General features: G+C 39.6%; 2 protein-coding genes across 6 annotated transcripts in view; both read right to left on the minus strand.

The window, feature by feature from the left end:
• unc80 (unc-80 homolog (C. elegans)) overlaps positions 1 to 6,987 on the minus strand; it is a 70,877-nt gene extending 63,890 nt beyond the window's left edge. The window contains exons 1-7 of the mRNA XM_088931089.1: positions 6,703 to 6,987; positions 5,962 to 6,010; positions 4,483 to 4,639; positions 3,637 to 3,947; positions 1,398 to 1,521; positions 492 to 556; positions 74 to 213 (exon numbers count right to left, since the gene is read on the minus strand). Coding sequence (XP_088787215.1) covers positions 74 to 213; positions 492 to 556; positions 1,398 to 1,521; positions 3,637 to 3,947; positions 4,483 to 4,639; positions 5,962 to 6,010; positions 6,703 to 6,794 — 938 coding nt within the window. The 5' untranslated portion in view covers positions 6,795 to 6,987. The remainder of the gene's footprint in view (positions 1 to 73; positions 214 to 491; positions 557 to 1,397; positions 1,522 to 3,636; positions 3,948 to 4,482; positions 4,640 to 5,961; positions 6,011 to 6,702) is intronic.
• Positions 6,988 to 10,484: 3,497 nt separating this feature from the next.
• The window catches only part of map2 (microtubule-associated protein 2), a 91,163-nt gene continuing 78,150 nt past the window's right edge, over positions 10,485 to 23,497 (minus strand). For 2 of the 5 annotated variants that reach the window (XM_088930739.1, XM_088930738.1), the window contains 5 exons: positions 22,470 to 22,562; positions 19,549 to 19,641; positions 16,852 to 16,933; positions 16,215 to 16,327; positions 10,485 to 15,638 (listed from right to left, as the gene is read on the minus strand). In XM_088930739.1, coding sequence (XP_088786865.1) covers positions 15,423 to 15,638; positions 16,215 to 16,327; positions 16,852 to 16,933; positions 19,549 to 19,641; positions 22,470 to 22,562 — 597 coding nt within the window. In that variant the 3' untranslated portion in view covers positions 10,485 to 15,422. The remainder of the gene's footprint in view (positions 15,639 to 16,214; positions 16,328 to 16,851; positions 16,934 to 19,548; positions 19,642 to 22,469; positions 22,563 to 23,497) is intronic. The other 3 variants (XM_088930741.1, XM_088930740.1, XM_088930742.1) reach the window with 2 other exon arrangements.

The raw sequence follows: 23,497 nt of genomic DNA on the forward strand, positions 1-23,497 counted from the left end.
GGTTTCTTCAGATGGAAGGGGAAAGCAGAGATGGTATAGCAAGCTGTGGCCGGAGCTGAGAGGAGAGCCATACTTGTTCTGTGTGACTCCTTTGTCCCTTGCGGCCTGGGAAGGTCCACCTACTTCCAGGGAGTTGCCACGACGACAGCTTTGCACTCCTGCTCCTGGAGATGATGAATCTGATTGGGTGGTTTCACAAACCACCTGGAAGCCCTTTACAAAATCAGCACAGAAATAACCAGTCAGTGTAAAGACATCAGAAAGGGGTTTTGGGATGAAAAGTAGTGGAATAATGACTACATATATTTGTATGCCTCTAACTGTAAAACATGTTAACAAAGCCTTAAACATAAAAAATAAAGGACATATTCTTTCTCCAAAAATCAGATGAGGTAGCAAGACTTCGAAGCAGCCTGAAATCTCAAACGTATCATCAATACCTGTCTTTCAGGAGGTGTCTTTGATGTTCTGTGTTGAAATACAGTACCTACCGCAGAGCCAGGGTTGATAGATTCACATGGGCTCCTCTGGTTGTTTGATGGAGAGTTTCTTTTGGCTAAAAGAAAATACAAACAGATTTAAGGAAATGCACAGGCAGTGATCCTCATTTTATTGTAGCATATTGTAGCGTAACATGAAATTTAGGAATTAGACTGTACATCAATAACACAGCAAAATGTAAAGCACAAATATTTAATTTGGTACGACAGAGCTTCCACTCTTGTCTGTGTCAGTAACTTGTGTGCATTATGGATCATACAGGATGGTTTATGACAGAAGTGTATGACCAACTCGTATCGTGGTCTCATCACATCTCAGAAGCTAAGCAAATCTGGTCAGTACTGGATTGAGAGACCTTCAAGGATGGGTAGAAGGATGGCTAACTAGTAGCTGGATCTCTTTCCTTTCACTTAGTATTTCAAAGAACAATGGTATAGTATGGTACACCATTGTAATGGAGATTAAGAATCCCATGGCAATTTTAAGGTGCAAGGTTCTGTGACACACATTGGTGCAGGGTGTCATAAAACAGGAAGTTTAATTGGTCTCCCTCCCTCGCTGTTATGCAGATCTGCCTTCAGTCTTCGGATAGATACAGTTGGAAGCCTCCATTTCCTGCTTTTTAAATTTAAATTCCTGCTTTATAAATATGATGAATGACCAACTGACTGGCACCAACAGGTCAGGAGACTCAGGACAGCAGCTTATTCCCCACAGCACTCGGGGGAATGTGGTCCAGACAAGAATTCCCATTTTGTCTCAACTCGCTGCCCTCTCACAGGGTGTTAACACTGAAATACTGGCAGAATTCCATGGCTGGGTGCTGCCCTTCAGTGCTGTTGGGTCTTTTGGGATGGAAAGTGGTTTATGAATGCAATGGCTTACAGGATCCTCACCTGTCACAATGTTCCTGAGAGGCTTGATGAGGGCAGAGAACGCAGGAACATCGGGCTGCCGGTGTTCCCACATAGGCTGCCAGATCACAAGGCCACTGGCCAGCCGGAACGTGAGATCAGACTCCTGCAGAAAAACAGCAGGATCAGTAGATGTACTAATTTTCCAAAAATTAACACAATAATCTGCTTTGAGGACTTTCAACAATTAACTAAATCTATAAATCTTTATATTGCACCAATGGTAAGTAACCTTAGATAAAGGCTTCCACTAAATCATTTCAAATTAATAAATACATACCAAATAATATATCAGAAATCAGTAGAGAATCATCAAATGTCATAACTGTCATAATACACAACACCTTCTGGATATATTCAAACCTCCAATGAAATATTAACAAGAAATCCTATACATCTCAATGAGTTACAGATGAAAAGGCTCTCAATAAATTCTAATGTTATTCAGTAATCAAATAAGCATTGCAAAGAGCAAAGCAAAATCTTAAAGTCATAAATGTAACAAAACCTGAAGTGGGGTGTCAAAAGAAGGAATGTTGGTACTGTACATCTAGGCAAACCAGACACACAGAAGCCTTAAGGTAAAGATAACGTGTTTTTTTTATTTACAATGCAAGGTAAAATAAATTCCAAAATACAAAAACCTAAGCTCCTCTTTGAGCTTCTAACTAGACGGCTTCATGATCGCTCCCTATAAGCTCAACCAGGCAGCTAAGCTGCTTACTGGCTCCAAAACTAAAACTACAGTATGTCTTGGATTTCAAAACTCACATGTCTGTAATAAGTTTCACAATTTAGTCCATCTTCCATGCATAGTCCATGCTTCCCTCTACCCCCCTGGAACTATTTGTATATTAGAGGATGTGCCCTCTGATTTCAGACAAGGGGTACCTAACACTGGAAGCCTCAGCCTTCTGGGGAATGTAGTTTAGACAAGAATCTCCATCTTGTCTGAACCAACCACCCTCTCATGCGGAATAATTAATTGAAAATAAGAGGTACAGTACCTCTAAGTATCCCTGTAAATAAAATCCAGCAAAAACAAATCTATAGCAACATCTGTGCTTTGGAAGTGCAATGGCCTCCAGAAACAGGGGCCTCTCAAAGATTCCTGAGGTGTAAAACATTAAAAGAAGGCAAAACAATCAGTATTAGCATGCATCACCATGGTAAAGGTCACATCACTCTTTGAAGACTGCAGGAAGAATGTCATTGACCTCCACGTGTTGAGGCTACTGTATAAAACAGTTGACAAAATCTGAATCTACCGCTTTCTACTGTAGTGTCCGTTATTGAGACATTTAAGGCTACTTGTATAGTATCCTCTTCCTGGCGGGTTGGTCACAAGTGAATCTTACCACCACTGCTGTGAAACAAGTAATCTTCACCTGCATCAATATGGCATTGATGCCTGGGTTGCAAGGCAGAAGGCTCTTCTGAGGGTGACCTGCACACACAGGCAACTCCAACACGACAAGTACCAGTTGAATGTCAATTCAAAACAGTCTTATGGTCAGATGAAATGAAAATGGAGCTGTTTGGATATGCTCATCAGCGTTATGTGTGAATAGATAAAGCTTATGTTGAGAAAACTTTCATGTACACTGTGAAATATTGTGAGTCTAATATGTTTTGGAACAGTTATGCATCTAGGGGTCCTAGATAGGGTTCCTCCATCATGACAGGGGAAATTATTAACTGGAATACATACCAGGACTTTTCTGAAAGACACCTGATTCTTTCTGCAAAGAAGTTCAAGCTTGGCCAAAAATGGACTTTCCAGCACAAGAATGTTCCAAAGCAGACATCGAAACTGACAAAAGAATGGTTCACTGCAGACAAAATGTTCTGAAATGGTCATATCAGTCTCCAGACCGATGGATGTTCAAGATGCATGTTCAAGATGGATGTTCACTAACAGAAATCAATGGGTCTGAAGGACTGTAGGCTCTAGAGGAATATTCATAAATTTCCCCTCTGACGTGCCAAAACCTCATGGCAAATTACAGGATGTAAATCCAAAGGAGGATTTACAATACACACAGGGGTGTGAATTATAAATGGGAACCCCATGTTTTCTGGACTTGAATTATTAATGACAAATATGACTTTGCTCTTTGCAATGTTTCTTAAGTTAGATTATTATTATCCTTGCAATGCTATTAATATGATATTATTATGATTTTGACATAAAAATCAACTTTAAAATATTAAAGCAGACCTTGATCCTGTTGACAAGTGGAGCAAAGAGGAACACAAAGAGCTCCACAGTGGCCATGCTCTTGTGGAAGAACTTGGTCCTGGTGTGCTCCTCATCCTCCAGGGAGCTGCTGTGGTGGGCCGGCCGGCCAGGGGAACCCTGGTTCTCCAGCTGGTGGATGAAAACACTGCTACTCCCAGACCAGCCAGAACCCTGGCCCCCACCTATGCCATACCCAGTGTCGTGATTGCATTCCTGTGCCGCCTCCAGCAGCATCCAGTGCAGGGTGTGGAGCAGCTTGGTTTCTGCCACGCCCAGCTTGTCCTGGTGACCTGTCATGCACACATTAAACACATCGGTTTGTCACTGGGGGCTCTGTGAATCTCTTTTGCGTCTTATTGGGGTTGTTTAATTTATTTAACTGCTTACATCTGTTGCTGGGGTTTTTGTACTGTACTTTTCTGGTCTTTGGAAAATGTTGATTTAAAGATACCTAGAGTTTGTAGAACAGGTAGATTGTGTTTCTAAACAAAACAAGTTGTCTTAACTAGACTACTGCTCCAATTATAGTTTGTTAAATTATTTGTCTTGATCACCAGTGGACAAGTAACCTATTTTTTTAATATGTTTAATGGTTGTAAATAAAAACAGATTATTTTACAACAACTATTTTTTCTAGAATTTTAGTAAGTCTTGCCTTTCTGTTTTAATTGATCCTGCACAACGCATTATTTTTTTAAAAATATCTGCCTTAGATTAATTAAAAGTAAATAATGAGGCCATCTGCATACTGGATTTGCCTACTTTTCATATATGGCTGCTGTTTTGCTGAAAGATGGGGTGTTCAGGAGTAGAGCCCTGATTTACCTAGCTTATTTCTGTTGGAGAGCAGGATGGCAGTGCAGTGTAGTACATGGGGCAGTGCAGCCTGTACTAGTTCCCAGCGAGAGATGCTCTGGATGGCTTCTGAGAGAGCAGGAGACAGACCGTGCAGCTTGTTCTCCACCAGCACACGTTCGAAGGACTGCAACAGCAAAGAAAGCAAACTGCATCACTGATGCAGGGAAATGGAGGGGAACAAGAGTCCTGCCACTATACAATATACAGTATAAGTGTTGAGCACAATCAAATGAAGTACAAAATTAAAGAAATAGATTGACCCTCTACAGACCGCCAGCAGCTATATCACCCTTCAACTCCTAACTTTCAACCCACTAAAGCTGAGCAGCTGTGAGCCTGGTCAGTACCTGGATGAGAGACCTCTGGGGAAAAACTAAGGTTGCTGCTGGAAGAGGTGTTAGTGGGGCCAGCAGGGGGCGCTCACCCTGTGGTCTGTTTGGGTCCTAATGCCCCACTATAGTGATGGGGACACTTTACTGTAAAAAGGCACCATCCTTTGGGTGATACATAAAGCCAAGGTCTAGACTCTCTGTGGTCATTGAAAATCCCAGGGTGTTTCTTGAAAAGAGTAGTGCTGGAACTCCAGTATCCTGGCCGAATTGGCCCTTACCAATAATCCCCATCTCTGAACTTGCTTGATCATTCTGTTCTCTTCCCCATTGATAGCTAGTGTGTGGGGAGTGTACTGGCACACTCTGGCTGCTGTTACATCATCCAGGTGGGGATACATATTGGTGGTGATGGAGGGGAGTCCCATTACATGTAAAATGTCTTGAATTGAGTTTCCAGAAAAGCATTATATAAGCATAAGGAATTATTATTATTACTATTATTAGACTCACACACGACAAGAGAAAAAAGGTAACATTATTTTAGGGAGTGCAAGCCATAGTTATTTTGTATTAACACAAAGATTGTGTTCCCTGCCTGAATACACTTCCAGGGATTATAAACCTTGTCAGGGGATTATAAATCAAATCACACCTACATGTTATTTTTAGAAGTACCTTTGAACCACAATCTACAATCTGCATTTATAGAACAGTGAGAAGAGGATATAATCTGACAGTACAAAGGGTTATGCATGTAGTAGTTTCAGTACATAAATTAGGTTCTATATAACAATCCAGGTAAAAATTAAATATTAGTTTTTGCTAACAATGCCTTTTTTCCACTTCTCTTAACACTTAGCAGACTTAAAACCTCAATATGCAGACTTAAAAACACCTAATAATGTCCACAAAAATATGTGAGTACAATTCCTGGCAACATTGTTAAACAATGATAAATTACAATGTCACTTGTATTACAAAGACTGCAGTCCACATACTATGCAGATCACCTGGATATGTATTAGTTCAATATTGGTCGTTCTCAGATACACATGGCTGAAACTGACGATTTCCTTCTTTAATCAGCGACATTTTCACTGAATCCATTACCTACCACGCAGGAGGCTTCATACTGCTTTCCTAACTTTGGCCTCAGAAACGCACTGTAAGAAGTACGAGAAATTAGACGTGACTTTTAAATCATTACGATCATTTTATTATTGTAGAAAATAAGTGCTTGCTATCCATAAACAGTCATCATGATATAAAAAGGTTTTCAATATCCAAAATACTGTTCGTAGACATATTTTAATTAAAATATAAACAGAGAAAATGTATCTACATATATCCTTCAATAACCACAAGACGTTTAATTTTGCTCGGCTCGACGACGATCACCTCAGGTGTCACAATACACCGCACAATACAAATTAAAATCTCACGGTGAGTATGAAATGTCAGATGCAGTCATTTTTAATTAAATTCTGTTTGCCAGAGCAGGCCAGCTTCATTGACTGTTTAAACCGCCCGTGTTGGTCATATAAAGGTGCAGACACGGACAAAATTGTCTGATGATACTTAACAGTTAATTAAAAGCGAGACAAAACTGATTGCTTTAAATAAAATAAAAAGGCACATGGACTTCATTCGCTCATGCATTTTCACGATCTCTCTAATTACTCCTATCCAATAGCTTTTCATCTTGTAATAATGATACTTGCTTTTATTTTATTACGTTTTGTAAGTATGAGAGATAATTGACTTAGTCGCTTTCAATCGCAAAGGACCTCCTGAAAGCATTCTAACCGTGGTTACGTAAATTGAACACCTGTTATCATTCAGTTCCATCTCTAACCTGGTCTGTCTCCAGAGAAAGGTCTGTATAGGGAAAGGAATTCCTCTCCCACATTCTTGATCGGCATCATCGAGGCTCTTCCTCTTCACCATGGCGTGGCGTTTAATTCTGGGGTCGAAATGGACGCCTTGTCGGTCCAGGTGATGTTATTTCATGACATTGTTGTGCTGGTTTTCTATAAAATGGCTGCAAGTGCTGTAGAGAACGCGATTCTTCAGTTTCAGCACCACCCTCTGTGGACAGCGGCTGGGAGCCGCATGTTAAAGGAACACGCACACGCCGCCCGCTTTAAAGAAACAGCGCGGTTGTTAATAACCCAGTTGCGCATTTTCAGTGTCTTCAAGAATGAATGAACATACTGTAGTCACTAACGTACTGTATAGTCTGAGTTTTCCAAAAGTTATGCAATTATATAATAAGAATATATAATAAATGTTGTCAACGGATATTTGTTGAGGGAAAAAAACAACAACAACACTGAAATTAAGACCTAAAAAAATACCGCAAGATCATACAGTAATTTTGTAATTTAGTCAAAACATAATTTCCATGAATACTTAAATACATTTTGGGAAACGAGGACCATTCAAAGTGACGTTTATGTGAGTTTGTGAGTGATGTTCTGTCCTGTAACAACAGACCCAAGAGAACACAGATTGTCCAAGGTGGATGGTAATGAATGCACCCCAGTCTCGTCACTCCGGGGATGGCAATTAACTGCCACAGTAATTAATTCTGTAAAGTGCGCTGCGGTAGAATGTTGCCAAAAGCGCTAAAGCACACTAAAGACAGATTGACTGCTTGATTAATTTGGATTCTTCATACACTTTTTTTTAACTGGCCCACAGCAAGACTTGGGTAGTGCTACTTGTTGTTGTACATCTTCTTATTAATATTTATAACACAACAGCTACTACTACTACAAATACTACTACTTCAATCACTAATCAAAATTTTTGCTGACCACATCAATCAATATAGCACTACTCTGCACTGACCAGCTGTGTACTCATTCAGGTTAACTGGTATTTTATCATCCCAGACGTAGAACTGTGTAACCGATTGGTTTAGCGTAAATTACCCACACTTTAGTGAAAAGAATGTTATACAAAGAAAAGTTGGAAAACAATGTCAGTTTATTATGCATACCTCATACATACTGTGTACGATCAAGTTACTGTTCATTAAACTGGAGGGTTCTGTGGCGATTTATAGCTTTCACAAAAAAAGCGACTGCAACACATTTTTTAGAAAACAAGTCACAGTATCCAGTTTGTTATAAAAAGGTTACATCCAGTATATTCAGGATTAAAGTGACTGTACGGTTACTAAAAATATATTTTTAAGACTCAATTACCAAAAAGTACGAGGGAAAACAATATCGTATACTCAAAGTACACAATATTACATACTGTATGTAAATAAGTAGTCGGGGAACAATTTAGTTGTAACTATTGTCACGGTTATTTGAAACCATTTAGAATCTACATACCTCTTTATTGATATTAATGATATTTTATATGAATGTATAAAAAATAATTACCTAATAAAACTGCACAGCGATTTTCACTATCTCGGAAACAGGTTGTTCTGCATCAAGAGCCAGTCACTGTCGCGGGCAAAGCGTGAGTTTAAATATCCGGAGATGACAGAATGTTCTCAAACTTTTTGGACCAAGTATCCAAGTACCACCCCTGATAAAACCAAAGCATCCAAGTACCACCTACAAGTCATCTTCTCCTAGGAACCCCAGAAATTCTCAATGACCAACATGAGCACACGTGCACAAACACTCTTACACACATAATAATAATAATAATAATAATAAAACACTTTAATTGATATAGCGCCTTTAAACGTGGCTTCTCAAAGCGATTTACAGAATGACAACAGGAACAACAACAATTAAAAATAAACAATAAAAAAGCACCATTTCTGTGAGAGGGGTGAGCCTGTTTAGTCGAGCAAAGCAGATGTGAATTCATTTTTCGAGCCTTCATACAATTCACAACAGAGTCTAACAGATTTTAAATCATCAGGCATTTTCTTGACGGCAAAGGTCTCGCGGTGGATGCTGCAACGCGTCCATTCATTTCTGGAGCAACCTCTCTAATTCGTGCACCTACACCGCTGTGTCGGCTTGTCATCTCTCTAGCACCGTCTGTACAAACTCCGACGCATTTTATCCAGCCGATGCCATTCTCTTCAATAAATTAATTCAGAAACTGAAATATGTGCTCTCCTGTAGTTCCTGTTGGTAGCGGTTTACAGAACAGAAAGTCCTCATGGGACATGCCCTCAGACTCGTATCTAACTTAAACGAGCAAATTGGCCGAATCGACGACATGTACAGACTCCTCTAATTGCAGTGAAAAGCATCTGCTCATCTTAACGCGCTCTATCAGCGTAGTTTTGGTATCATCCGCCATTTCAATAATTCTATGAGTGGCTGTGTCTTTCGGGGGGGCGGCGGCGGCAGGTCGAGCTGCTTAGCAGCTTTTTCTCCACACATAATACATGTCAGTTCTTTTTCCAACGGTAAATAAGGTTCTTCAAAAATAGTGTGGGGCTTACCTGCTTTAGCAATCCGCAAGCTTGCAATTTTCCCCGTTTCCGTTTCAGGAGAGTCTCAGAAGTTAAAAGAAGTTATTTCATGCGCATGGGAGCGAAACACAGAGACGCTCGGTGTATTTTTCTCAAATTAACCTAGAACAGTTCTTAAATATTTTTCTGTTATCTATCACGCTTTCCTGTGCTCACAAGATTGCCAGCGTTCGTAGTACGCATTTCTATGCTTTCCAGTGCTAACAAGATTGGCGGTGTTCCAAAATCACGCACATTATCCTACCTCCCTATTTGCTGGAGAGAAGTTTTTGAAAATACAATTGGTCACTTCCGTTCGTAGCACGCATTCCTATAGAATGAAATAGAATTACATTGTAGCTCTTGTGTCCACTCAAGTATTAGCGTGCGCTGTATCGTAGTACGTGGGCTGCGTATTCGACACGTATTAAAATAGAAAATATGAAAACAAGTCCCGATTTTTCTTCAGTGCACACATCAAAGTTCCAGGGTCATAGGGCGTACCAGCTGGCGGCGCTCCGGTACGCGTACCACAATTTGAGAACCACTGTTCTAATCATTCAGGGCAGCACCCTCTGTCGTTTTGGGGATTTTAAGCAATGGTCAAACCACAAAAAGTGAACCGAACAGGTTTGTTGAACATCACTGCTACCTCACTGCCGGCGAGCAGAATAGACTTCTAAGACTAAAATAGAAATCAAGCGAAAGAAAATCGTATATTTCAGTGACGACATATTTGACAGTGCTCAGGTATTTTTGACAGTTACTCCACCCTTTAACATTTTTTTGAAAGTTTAATAAAGAGTTACATTACCCGTCTGAAATTATTCCTGTTGAGTCACTGCAGGAAGAAGGCAGAACACCCCCCCTGTAATTAATATTGTAACGCTTACGGCCGACAGGTACTGTGTAAGAGCCGGCGTACCAGAGCAGGTGACGTCACCGCCCTTCCCTGTGATAGCAGGACTACAGCTACTGGGCTGCTGGGAGATCTCTCTTTAGCTCACGGGGCTAGGTTGCTGCAGAGAGACGCGGAAGTCCCGGGTTCGAGCCTCAGTCGGGATGGGGCCGACCAGATGCGGTAAGGGCGCCCGCCTGAGCCCCCGTTGCGTTACAATATTAAGGCAGGTACCCCCCCACCACACACCTATCTCTTTGAAGAAATAACAGGTTAGAAAGAAAACGACGGACAAGGCATAAGCAGTACATGAGAAGCGATTTTATTTTTGCAAAACAATCACTATACAGCAACAAATACAAGTGCAAATTGGATTGTAAAAGAACTAGCTACCACCAGCCCATCACAAAGTTCCCTGCGGTCCCTTAATTGAAACCTCCGAAAACAGAGGGGCTCTTCTTGTTGGACTTCTGAAAAGACCATTCAGACCTTGTGCACTCTGCGGGGGTGGGGTGCGATTCCGTTCACAGGGGCCTACTGAACAGCTGAAGCAAGCTATCTGAGTATCAGAAGCACTTTCCTAGTGTTAATTCCACAATGGATTTTTACCTTTTGCTGCTTAAGGACACAGGACGCAAAGACATATGAGAAACTGCCCACTGCACCATTAACCAGTAGGACCAAAAATGAGAAGGCCCACAGGGATTTTCATCAAACTGCTGGCTTCCAGGGCCTGCCTTGTCTGCTTTGCTAAAGTAGAACACCTCAGCAACAGGACAAATCCTGTTCTTACCACTTACATTTTCATTTCAATCTTCCGTCTCTGTGCAAGTCACAGAACTCAAAATCTGTAATTCATTTCATTTTGTTACAGAGACATTTTTTCATATTTTTTTCTGCCCATCTTTCTTTTTGAAGTTAATTTCTTTATTCTCTCCACAGCAGGAAACCTACAGAACCATATTAGTAACAGCAGGACCTAGTTTCCTGCCATATAAATGTGCTGTTTTGCGGGAATGAGGGCATCATGTCGGTCTTATGCTCAAAACCATCTTTGTCATGGTCCCCCCCTTTCACACATACAGTAGGTGCTCTGGTGTTCCAAGCACAGCTTATGCTGTTTCCACCTACATGCAGGGTGGAATTTGGTTTGGAATCACATTTCCTTCCATAAGCATCTAAGCCAACTTGTTAGTACCAGGGATTTAAAAGGGTAACCAAATGATTAACAGCCATTTTAAATCCAGATCATAAAATGAACCCAGTAAGAAAAAAAAGATGCATGACTGTACTGCAACAAACACTGTATACAGTGTCTCTCAGGTGTTTTAGATATGGCAGGTATTCAGGTGACGTGGGATTGTTGGTCAGTGAAAAAGCAGGAGCAGGGCATTTAAAATTGGAACTTGAAGATCCTTCCCACCACAAATGCATGAGATAGAACTAAGGTGTGATCCCTTTAAAATTTTTTGAGTTGTTGTGGTGTTTAATTACCCTTACATAACCTTACTACAGTATATTTCCATAAGACCTTTGCATGATGTGGTTGTATTACAGTCTTGTTGCTTCAACATGTTTACATTGGACCATGAAAATACCATGATGTACTGCATCCTGCCTTAGAGACATTTATCTTGGGATCTCATGATAGTCATTTCCACAGTCTAGTGCAGTAAAGCAGACTGCAAACTTGTAGAATCCATAGCAAAACTATGACAAAACTACAGAAAAGAGGCTAAAGCCCTATTTCAAATTTTCCAAAGTGGAATTTTATGAAGGCAAGCTTTAGAATACTATTTATTATACTAGCCCTGTACAGGGACCGTACTATTATACTGGACAGGGACTTTATTATACTGTGCTGTACAGGAAAAGTCCCTCTATGGATCAGCTAATGCTGAATGTCTATCAGAGAAAAGCATTTCACAAAATGTCCAAGCTATGAATCTGTCATGAAACATACATGGAAAGTGGAGTAAATTTACTACATGTAATTTTGGCAGACAAATTGGCAGAAGAGCACGTTCGGGAAAGGATAACTGTAGCTAGGCTGGGTGCTGTCAGAAATCCAGTAATCTTTTTCACAGAACACAAACAGTCATAATACACTCAAGTTTACATCACAGCAAGCGATCAAATGCAGGTACTGTACCCAGCAGTTCAGAATTTATGAATAATTCTAGTTGTTATAGTGGAAAAAATGTCCATTTTGATGCCTCATTAAAGGATCTTTTAAATACATAAAATAGTTTATTTTTAAGCAAAAATGCAGAATGACTGAACTGCATTAGTGTTCAGAATTCTGTCAAAGAGAATAGTTTGAAATTAACCAACAGAAATGAACTAAATGATTTTTACTGCTGTTCAACACAATAAGTTATTTTATCATCCATCCATTTTCTAAGGGCTTTATTCAATACAGGATTGCAGGGGTGCCGGAGCCTATCCCGACAAGCAATGGGCACAGCATTTTATCATCTCATCCCTTTTGTAGCAGAAAATGAAAACTCTTTGTATGAGTCGCTTTAAACTAGCACACTTCAGTTTCATAACACTAAAATACGTTCCATGGACAATTGTGGGACTTCAATCTGCAAACTACTACTACTAATTAGTGCCATGACACCAATTCTGTTCCAAAACAGCACCGCAGCTCATTTGTTTTCAGATCCTCAGTCATTTTCTTGTAACGTCAGCAAACTGAAGACTCATACAGGCCATGCAAACAAATTGTTTCTGATCAGCACAAAAAAGCAGTATTACAGAATTGTCTATCAGAAATGAACAGGATGGAAGGACTGGGGAAATCTGTATATTCCTCCTTACTTAATACTGTATATAATCTACAGTTATGTTACAAATGTCTTCAATATACCTGCATCACCCAGTGATCCTGTTTTGAGTGGCCACAAAAAAAACTGAATGAGTCAGAACAGATGTTGAGTACATAACTCAATTTATACCAAAATCTAGAACAGTCATCCGTTTCTCAAACCTTACTTTCCCAAACTCCATTCGCTTTTCTCCACTTATTGCAAAAAACCTACATATGACGAGGCAATCTTCTTTCAGGATCACAGATCACAATCAGCTTTCAAACTTTTCCCATGTGGTCAGTGTTCAGGCTGCATTTGTGTTTCAAAGAAACAGTTTTGCTTCTTTAAATGGGACAGCTGCAGGTGAATGAAAGATATACGCTGTAGAAATGTCTTCCTATAGACCCTGCATCCCAAATGCTACCAGCTTATGACAGAATCTATTCGGGTCTATCAGTCTGCCCTAATCCTCAGGGTGTTGCTGTTGTTCGACTTCAGCAAAGCAGTGGCATGATGATCGCATGGCTTCCAACTATCTTGCAGCAACAGAGTCATCCAAATCTCCTGGAAAACCTGTGCCTAAAGTTTGGAGACCCTCTCTGAACCTCACACGTGACTTTTCCTCTGTACCCCTTCAAATACTGTCAATGGATTTGTTAAGCTAGCATCACATAAACATCTGGCACTAAAATTCGGGTCACTGCTTTTGGATGTTACAGAAAAGCACTTCATGCTATTTTTTACTTTTTTCTTGTTTAAGAGCATTTTTAATTTTTTTTAATTATTATTATTTAAACAGGGAAAAACTGCATACAACTACATGACAACCTCTTAAAACATTTACACGGCAGGGTGCAGGAAACACAATACTGCAAGGAAAAGCTTTAACATACATTAGGTATTTTTGTAAGGGATACCACAAATGGTAACAGAGAAAATTATACTATAACACTTTATCAAATGGATGAAAGATGAGTATGATTCTCCCTTTTCTTTTTTTTTTGTCTAGTTTTATATTTATACACAAAAACCTAGTGCCCTAATGTTAATTGAACAGATACAGGTCCAGAACACATTTAAGTGTTCAAATTAGCTGCTCCCTAAATTTAATAGTCTTAAATAATACCATAATTCATCAACACAATTCCTCAAATGACTGCAAGCTCTCAGCTATCAAAGGTCCCTTTCCAGAGAACACGCACACTTTTCTTTGAGATTCAAGTGCAGTTTTAAATTTCTCACTGCATTTGAGAAATTAAATGCAGGGAGCACATTCAAATTCCTTCAACTGAGTTTATGCTTGTACCATTCTCATGATGTGTTGTGGTGTGAAATTTTACTCAATTGTTGATGAGAATAGACTAATACTGAGCTTACTGGGATACATCTGACTTCTTTCAGTACTGAGACTGAGATGTGCACCCAGAAAGGAGATCTGGTATTTCACAGCCTCACTATTTGCTGACTTTGGACAGTCAGGAGAGCAAATAGTCCATGAAAATCAAAATGGTAATTCCTAGGAACAACATCTAGTTGTAAAGGAGCCCCATGATTTGTAATACAGCTCTGCTGTAAAACAATTATTCTACCACCTTGCTGTGACAGTGCTGAAATATTGATCCTTGGGTAATGCCAGACGAAAAGACAACCACCCGGAACCATTATCAAGTGTAATGTAATCACTAATATCTACAAAACAAGTACTTCATTTATCCTCTAATTTGGTAAATAACTTACTAAATTTTTAAATAGAAAATAACCTCTTTTTGCAACTAGAACTGACACATGCTCATCATAATGGAATCTAGTTCTTGCAATAATGCAATTTATAAGTTATTTGAGGTGTTATCTCTTTTTTTGAGTTAACTGCAGAGATGCTGCTGACATAGCCTGGTATGTACGCGTATATAGTATATATATATAGCAATGTTGCCTGGACTAGCGTGACCTGCCAGAGGGCAGCTATAAAATGAGTTTTTGTATCTGGCGTCCATGCGTAGACAGAGCAGAACAACATTTGCTGCATGGAATGTTAACGTCACTTTGCACCTATCATAAAAAAGTAAAACAGAAAACCGAAAAAAAAAGAAAACCCAAACATGTACCTCCTCTGATATGAACAAAACAAAAACATTGTTTTTGGGATTTTTTTTTTCTAGAACACAGTCACTACAGTCTCAGGAGGCGGACTTCAATTTTTTTTTTTCAATCTGAGGGATGGCGCGGGGCACCACTCTCCTTGTTAGCAGGCTCCGGGACACCGTCATGTCATGCCGTGCCATGAAGAAGGGATGATGCAGAGGACTCGCTGCTGCTTGGAATCGTGTGACGCGGGACAGCGGGACTGACGAGAGGGGTGCCATGGCTCGACAGACGGACGGAGGGGGCAGAAGGAGAGGTGGTGGTGGTGGGGGGGAGGGCGCTCACAAGCCCTGCTTGGCCAGCGCGGCGGTCACATCCTCGGCCAGTGTGGCCAGCTGCGGCGACTCCAGCAGGTTGATGCTGCCGGAGGAGGAAACGTTGCTGAGGCGGTGCGGGGAGGCGGTGCCCGACATGCCTGGAGACTGGGTCACGATTTCCGCGCCGTGGTCCACGCGGGCCCGTGCCGCCTCCCGGAACTGCAGCTTGTGGCTCTCGATCTAAGGAGGGGGGGGGGGAACGGGAGCAGTAAGTATATGTGATGCCTCATACAACCACAAGGCGTTTTCCCTAAGGGAGTTTCAGCCATCAAAGCCTGACCCAATGCAGCCTTTAACAGTCTCCCTGAGGTACGAGCAGAAACATCACTATGCAGCAAATGGAGCTGGAGAGGTCAGAGCTGAAGACTCCTCCTGCTTGAGGGGAGTTCACAACACCTCAGATGGAAAATAAAAATAGACCTGAACTACGCTAAGTTTCCCTAATTCTTTCCAGGTGAGCTACGCCAAACAAGCTTTGCATATCTAGTCTTTCTCCCTTTTATTAGGATCTAACCATAGTATTGAATTACAACACTGATAAGCAGGGAAAGGAAGTTTTGTCTAAAAATCCATTTTAGGGCACAATGGATCAGCAGGAGGAGGTTTGCTCAGATGGGTGTACTCAAAAAGACCTGTAGTACATGTCACATCCAGGCCTGAAATTGTTCTTTACTGCACACGCCTGATACAGTTAGCATAGGATTAGGATTAGCCATTCTGCACAAGGGTGTTGTAGAGACACTGTTACAGACTCACCTGTACGTGACCTCCTCCGGGCACATGGTGGGCATTTTCAAGAGAGCCCACCTTGGCCTGGGCCTTGTCCTTAAAGTCCAGTTTCACACTCTCAATCTTCACATTCCCACCACCTGAAAGAGGAACCAAAACAGTTAGTGGCCTGAAGGAGCTGAAGGACTGACAGGGCTTAGGCGTACAGCCCTCCAGCCCTCTGTTTCCAGTCCTCCACTTCGTGTTTGGCCCAGTTCTTCGAAGAATGTTTTTAGAGGTCCTGAGATAGCTGATTATTCAATGCCAGGTGTAAAACATGCATTTAGTAAATCCCGGAGGTGTTTGTATTTTAACGTGCAAGAATATGATTGTCATTTCAACACAGATGACACACACAGTATGTATTAAAGGAAGCATTGCAAACCATAATAAATGGCAGCACTCTTGTACTGCATGAAAAAAATGCAATGAATCCAACTGATCTTGCTGCGGATGTGCAATGTGAAATGCAAACATACCATGACAATGGAAGAAGACAAAGAAACGTCACATTGCACAGAGAAAGGAATCTGAAATGGTATACAGAAAACAGATCCGACCAAAAGGTGGCGATGTTGCACACTGCTCTCAAGTCTTATAGTATATAAATACGAAGTATAATTACCTGGCTTGTGGCGGATGTTGGCCAGAGAGCCACATTTTGATGTCACATGACTCAGGTCAATCTTCTTAGTCTGAATTTGTACCTGTAAGCAACATAGGCAGATGTTTCTCCCAGCTCTGGGGTAACTTTCTGGCTTGAGAAAGCAGAGGACAGAAACCCTCTGGAATCGCACCAGGTGCACATCCCATTGAACGGTGCACAGTGATACTACTTGCATCTGCAGTTCTTTGTTGAACATCTGTAGGAAACCTTTGCACGATCATACCTCTAATTTCTAAACCTCTAAATTATTTTCCTACACCAGTAAATAAGATAGTAATGTGACTGTATTAGTATTATTACTGGTGGTACAACATAATACACAGTGATAGAAGTCATTATCTCATGCAGTAGGTGTCACTGGTTTCACAGGAGTAGTCATTTAGCAAATTAGTACCAGTATTGAAAATGAAATGGAGGAAAACTCCATAGAATTCTAGGCTATCTCTGCTTAGAGTCAGGAAACTGTTTTGGAGAAAATCCATTAGAACATTTATTAGACACATTTGCATGTAAATATTTCAGTGTAAAAGAAATCTTCAGGCACATATACAGTATTAGTATTAGACAAAACATTGTAATGTGTCTCAAAAAGCATGTTAAGCTATGAGAAAATCAATATCTTAAATTTATGAGTGTCAAAGCAAACACAAAAACATAAGCCTAAAGCAAACTATGAACTCAACAAAAATGACAGATACAATGCTTTATAAAGCACTTAAAGAGAGTGGTTATACATGTTTTAATTTTGATTTCTTATTTCTTGATATCAGATATCTACCACTTACTGTACATTTCACTATATGAAAATATTATTTTGTTTAACCTAAAAATAACCTTTTGACTGTCATTAGAGAATTCACAAATTACTGTACTTCTGAAATACTATGGCTGTTCATTCATAATGAACAAAATACATAGATTATGACTGTTAACCCCTACAGCTGAATTTTATCTAAAAGAAACCATGAAATAGGCTTAGATCTATACATAATACTGTCGTTATTGCCTGTAGATAGGAGGAAAAGGCTCTAAATGACTCAATATAATTAATGACTACATATACTGTATGCTTAGGAGAATGGGCTATATGTATATACTGTATATACAATGCTGTGCAAGTCTGTAGCAATTTGCAACAAATAAACAATGAACATATACAGAACTACATCTGTAAGTGCAAATATATCTTTGTGAAAAAGACAAAGACAATTTCATTAATATAACTACATTTATTTTAAATATACTTTAATACTAACTCATTAATAGTATATTTATCTACCCTTTTCCTTAAGAATTATTCAAATTCTTCTAGGGGCACAAAATAAACTCTTACTGAATGGTGTTTCATGCTTCTTCTAAAGATCATCTCAGTTGTGTGGATGCTTTTTTAGTTTGTCTTTATCCATATAGTCCCATATATTGTATCTGTAGCAATATGAGATCTGAGCTTTGAAGGGGGCATTCCATACATTGAAGGCCTCCAGCTTCTTCTTTTGCAAACAAGTTTTAATTTGGCAGCTGAATGGTTGGGATCAGCGCAAGATAAATTTAGGACCAATAATTCTGGCACCACTGGGGATAGCATAGCGGTTTGAAATGGTATCTGGCAACAGTCAAAATTATCATCCATTTGCACTAATTGTCAAACACCACATGCATCCCCAGACAACATCTGATATTCCTCCAATCTTAAATTATTGGCTTCAAACAAGGTTCTTTGAAAGTTCCAGATGCTTTTCTCATGTACTGTACCATCTTCAGTTAGACACAAAGAACTGAAATTCATCTCAATTCATCTAGATTTTCATTCATTTGAAAATCCAAGGTACCTTTGTTCACAGGTCCTTCATTCCTAAGCATATTCTAGCCATTTAGATTTGTTCCCCCTTCTTTAATATTCCAACACATCCATTTAAGTCGTGAGTTCAAAATGTTCTCACTGTTCTTGCTGTTGATGGATGGATGACAGGACCTGAGCCTACTGCCAATTCAGTCATCAATTCATGTTCGTTTGTCTTCTATTCCTTGAGGAATAGAACATAATGTTGATTATGTTTTGGATGTTACGCCTTGAAAATTGAGTGGGAGGTTTCTTCTTTAACAGAAACAATTCAAAAACAACAAAAAAATCTACAGTGAACATCTGATCAAATTTTATCCATTTCATTTTGAGCTAATCCTTATACATCTGTAGTTTGTAATACAAAAAGTAGCCGATTAATATTTTTAGTAGCCCAGCTGACAATGATTTCTCCTCTAGGATGCCTGGTAAATGTGATGATTAGTGATGAATGTGAAATAAACGTTAAACCTGTTTTTTTTCCCCCAGAATAAGATGGTATTTATTAATAGTTTAGGTTGTTTTAATAGGAGAAATATCTAGTGGAGGCTTTAAGAAATGTGCTGATACTCATAATATGTATTGTAGCTCCTGAAAGAGACTAAGACATTTGCACAGCAGTGTATACACAGCTAAAACGATAGCAATCCCTCTCCTTCTGCTCCTGTATGTATACCAGAAGAACAACATGCCACTTTTCTGCCTTTTTCATCAAAGAAAATACAGAACTACATTCACTCGAGCTTCTCCACTCTCATTTTTATCAACAGAAATAAGAAATAAACAAAATGGTAACATTGACTTTAAAAACTCACGTTTGCTTCTGCAGAAGAATAATGTCTTTTATCCAGGGAGCCACACTTAGCCTGAACATGGCTATAATCGAGTTTTACACTTGGTATGAAAACCTGTAAAGTGACAGGGACTTAATCCAAAATTTACTGCACAGTATGATGGGATGCTTTTGGATAACATGCCTGTTATGAAATTGTACAGCAGATTGCTACAAAAATGGACTTTATTGTGGAGGGTGTCATGGAAAAATGCAATGTGTGATTTTTTCTGTAAAGCTGTCGACTAATGCCTGCCATCACTGACGTACTCATGTACAATAGGCAATGGCATTGCGCTGCATGACTTATATGCTGCATGCCTTTTCCAATTCTTTAATCAGAGAGTCCTGAGCACTACGGTCTCTGACAGCTACAGAAACAATTCAGTTTGCCACAAGAGATCACTTAAAGCTTCCTTCTCAATCACAATGGTTTGGGCGCCACAGCAGCTGTAGAAAAACAAAGCAGCTTGATTGAACATGATAGAATATACAGCAAAACACGTCACACACTTTGCCAATATGCAGTATAGCTGTTGACAGGTCATGAAATAAAGGACAAAATTAAAAAAGCCAAAGAAAGTAATAAGAAGAGGCTCTGTGAAGAAATATAATGAATGATTCTTGCATCAATACAATGGAAGATTTTTCCTTTAGTCACCACCATATGAAGGCACTGTATTTATCAACAGGGAGAAAAGAGTATTACATAACCAGAGTCTCAATGTGGAGCCATCTAGTTTCAAAACACATTCCAGTTATTGTTTCCTGTAAAGCAAAAGGGACATGACCTGCAGTACAGTACCTCTTATGGATGTCTTTTAATAATAAACACATTTACATAGTGCTTTTTATCCCAAAGGATTCCAGAGTGCTTTACATATACTGTAGGAAGAGATAGACGTCATCCGCCAATCCACCACAATGGAAGTTTCAACATCAGTCATACAAATGGATCCACTTAAACAAGACATGCAGTCAATTTCTTCACTGGTAAATACTTGACTGAAATATTCATTTAATTTTGTCTCTTTCATTGTCTATATATTTTCCATTAGTATCTCTGAGACACTTCATCCTCTACAGTTCTTTAGTTCTTGTAATATTGATACTTTTGCTTCTGTCTTAGGCCTGGTATCATTTTATTTACCTGTGCATGCAACAGATTGTATTCTTTTTTAAATTGAAAATATGTTTTATTTTTCTTCATACTTTTCTTAGTTGTTTTATTAAAATGAGGTCACTGCTTTCTAAATTTTGATTTACTTACTCTTAAGTTGAACCTATACATGTGGTTGGTACAAGCAGAGTGCTTGAAAACATTACTTTAATTATGTTTCTTATTCCTGAAAGTCTTCCATCATGATTCAAAGGACTAGATCAACAGATCAACATAATGTATAAGCTTTAACAAACTGATTAAGAAAGCAATTGTTAGTCATTTCTACTAATTTATTCTCAGCTTCAGACATTCCCGATGATACTTCCCAATCTGTATGACGAAAATTAAAATCTCTCATGATAATTACTTCTTCCTTATAATAATTTCCTTTAACTACTTAAGACTACATTATAATTGTATAGAGGTATAGCACAGTTCTTTCTCTATAATCACTTATATGCAAATGGCCTGCAATTTGCCCCTTTCCAGCTCTGTCTTTGCATCCAAATGTCACAATGACATCCAATGGCTATACCTCACCTCTGTGTCAATTGTTAAATGATCAATAAACTGTCTCACGTGCACACAAAAGGCATAAAAGCACAAAACTAAAAACAATACAGCTTCAGTCCCATGCCACACCTAAAGGGTCTAGGAAGCATGCTACCAGTTCAATTATAGATGAGTTAAACAAGTAAGACTTCTATTAGATTGAAATGTGGGAGACTGGAGTTCAGACAGCTAGGATTGGGACACCTTAGTACAAAAACAACTAAAATCCTTTAAGTATAGAAGTAGGACAGCAGGAGGTGTGCTGGGAAAAAAAATGCATACTGTAGGTGACTCCCCTGGAAAAAGCTCTGACACAGCTTGGCAGGAGGCAATCTTCTTGGTGTCTTCTGCACATATTTAGCAGTTGCAGAGCTATTAAGAGCAAACTACTACATTACCTTCAACACAGCTGTACGACTGTGTGTTTGGAAGTGTGACAATACAGGCTACTCTAGCTATTACAATAGTCTCCACATTCATTACCCACAATACCAGTCTATGACTAATTGCGTGGCTGGAATTTAGTATAAAGAGAGCAAAATCTGAATTATTTTAAAAGATGGACAAAATATCTTCTTTTAACTTATTCAAAACAACACCGACCGGTTTTTAAATGTGAACCAAAATAAATTGACTTCTTAAACCGCAAAAGCTTTACAGCATTTGCATTTCATAATGCAAGCCAGATGCGATGATCGTAAACATGCACGCCTTGAGACCCTGTGAAGTCAAATTTCAAAAGTACCAAGGTAGCCCCATCTATCTTATTGGTTTCTGTAGTTTCACAACAGCCACAGTTTGGATCTCCTGAGGAGGGAAGGCTGTAAATCTGAAGACTCTTATCACCTCTTAGCCCTCTCAAGTTATGTGCTGGCTTTAGCCAACTGTAGTACTTGAAAATGGAATTAGATATTTCAAATCACTAAAATCATTATTAGGGAAGACGAAGGTTTAAAACCATACACGCTATCATTAAAGGTGGTGTCATTACTGGTCATTAAAGTATACTAGCAAAATGAATTAAAAAATTTTTTTTTTCCTTGGCAGAACAAGCATTCTTGCACTCTTAGACCTGGTGCTGGGCTAGACTCTTTATGACACAGAAGCAGCTCAGCTGCTAACAGCCTCCAGGATCTCTACATGCGTAATGAGAGCACTGGTCCTGAGGGGTGATGAAGAGTGGTACATACATTGCCTCCACGAGGCGAGTGCTTCAGGTTATCCTTGGATCCACACTTAGACTGAACGTGGCTGAAGTCCAGCTTCTTGTTTAAAATCTGAATCTAGAAAGATACAGAAATATATACCTTTTTAAATAAAAAAAGATCTAAAGTGGTATGGGTGTGTGAATGCGAATGTTGTATCCATTGCTTTGATGTATCTGTTGACCTGCCGCATCTGTATCTTACTATGCTGGAGTAAAAGTATATTCACAGCTCCTACCACAGAATAAGCCAGCTATGCATTAGCTGTTTGTGTATCTGGAGCACCCCCAGCAGAGCATGTGTGCATCCACTCCAAGACAATTCACTTCATACCAGAACCATACACAGGATGACAGTGTCCAGTGCTGAAAGCACTTCAACAATTGTTAAAACTTTCCAAACTATACTGTGAGGAGAAGGCCATTGTCCTGTCAGTCATATTCAAATGGCCAGATTAATGGCTTGGTCTGAGGGAATTTTGAACCCCAGAAAGTCAGTAGCCGCACCACAGCTCAGTAGCACATTCTTGACCATTTGCGATTGTCAGCTAACTGGTGCTAAAAGTTGGCTCCTAAGCCAATTACCACACCCACCACTGGCAGACTGGGCACATACAGTACAAGAGACACAAACCTGTCTTCTGTTTTGATAGAAAAACAAAACACCAGAGAAATGACTGAACAAGCTAAATCACAAGGGGAACAGCGAAGACAGGACAGCGGTGCAGACAGCACCGGACAGAGAGGCGGGCTCTTGCCCAGCATGTTGAGAGAAACAACAAAAGAAACACGACAGGAAAGATAAAATACGGACGGAACAGTTTCAGAGTAACGAGAGAAGAAGCCAAAGAACAGAAACACACAACTCCACCTATCGCCTTTGTGAATACAGGGTCGATGTCGCTAAAAAGCACGGCACAGACCAATAAAAAAAAGCAGTCATTTCAAGAGTGATTCATTACAACGGCTGATGCCACATAAATGTGAGCAAAGTCATGTGTTCCCATTATCATT

Source organism: Atractosteus spatula, chromosome 13, assembly GCF_055471065.1.
Source record: "Atractosteus spatula isolate fAtrSpa1 chromosome 13, fAtrSpa1.hap1, whole genome shotgun sequence".
Taxonomy (NCBI): Eukaryota; Metazoa; Chordata; class Actinopteri; order Semionotiformes; family Lepisosteidae; genus Atractosteus; species Atractosteus spatula.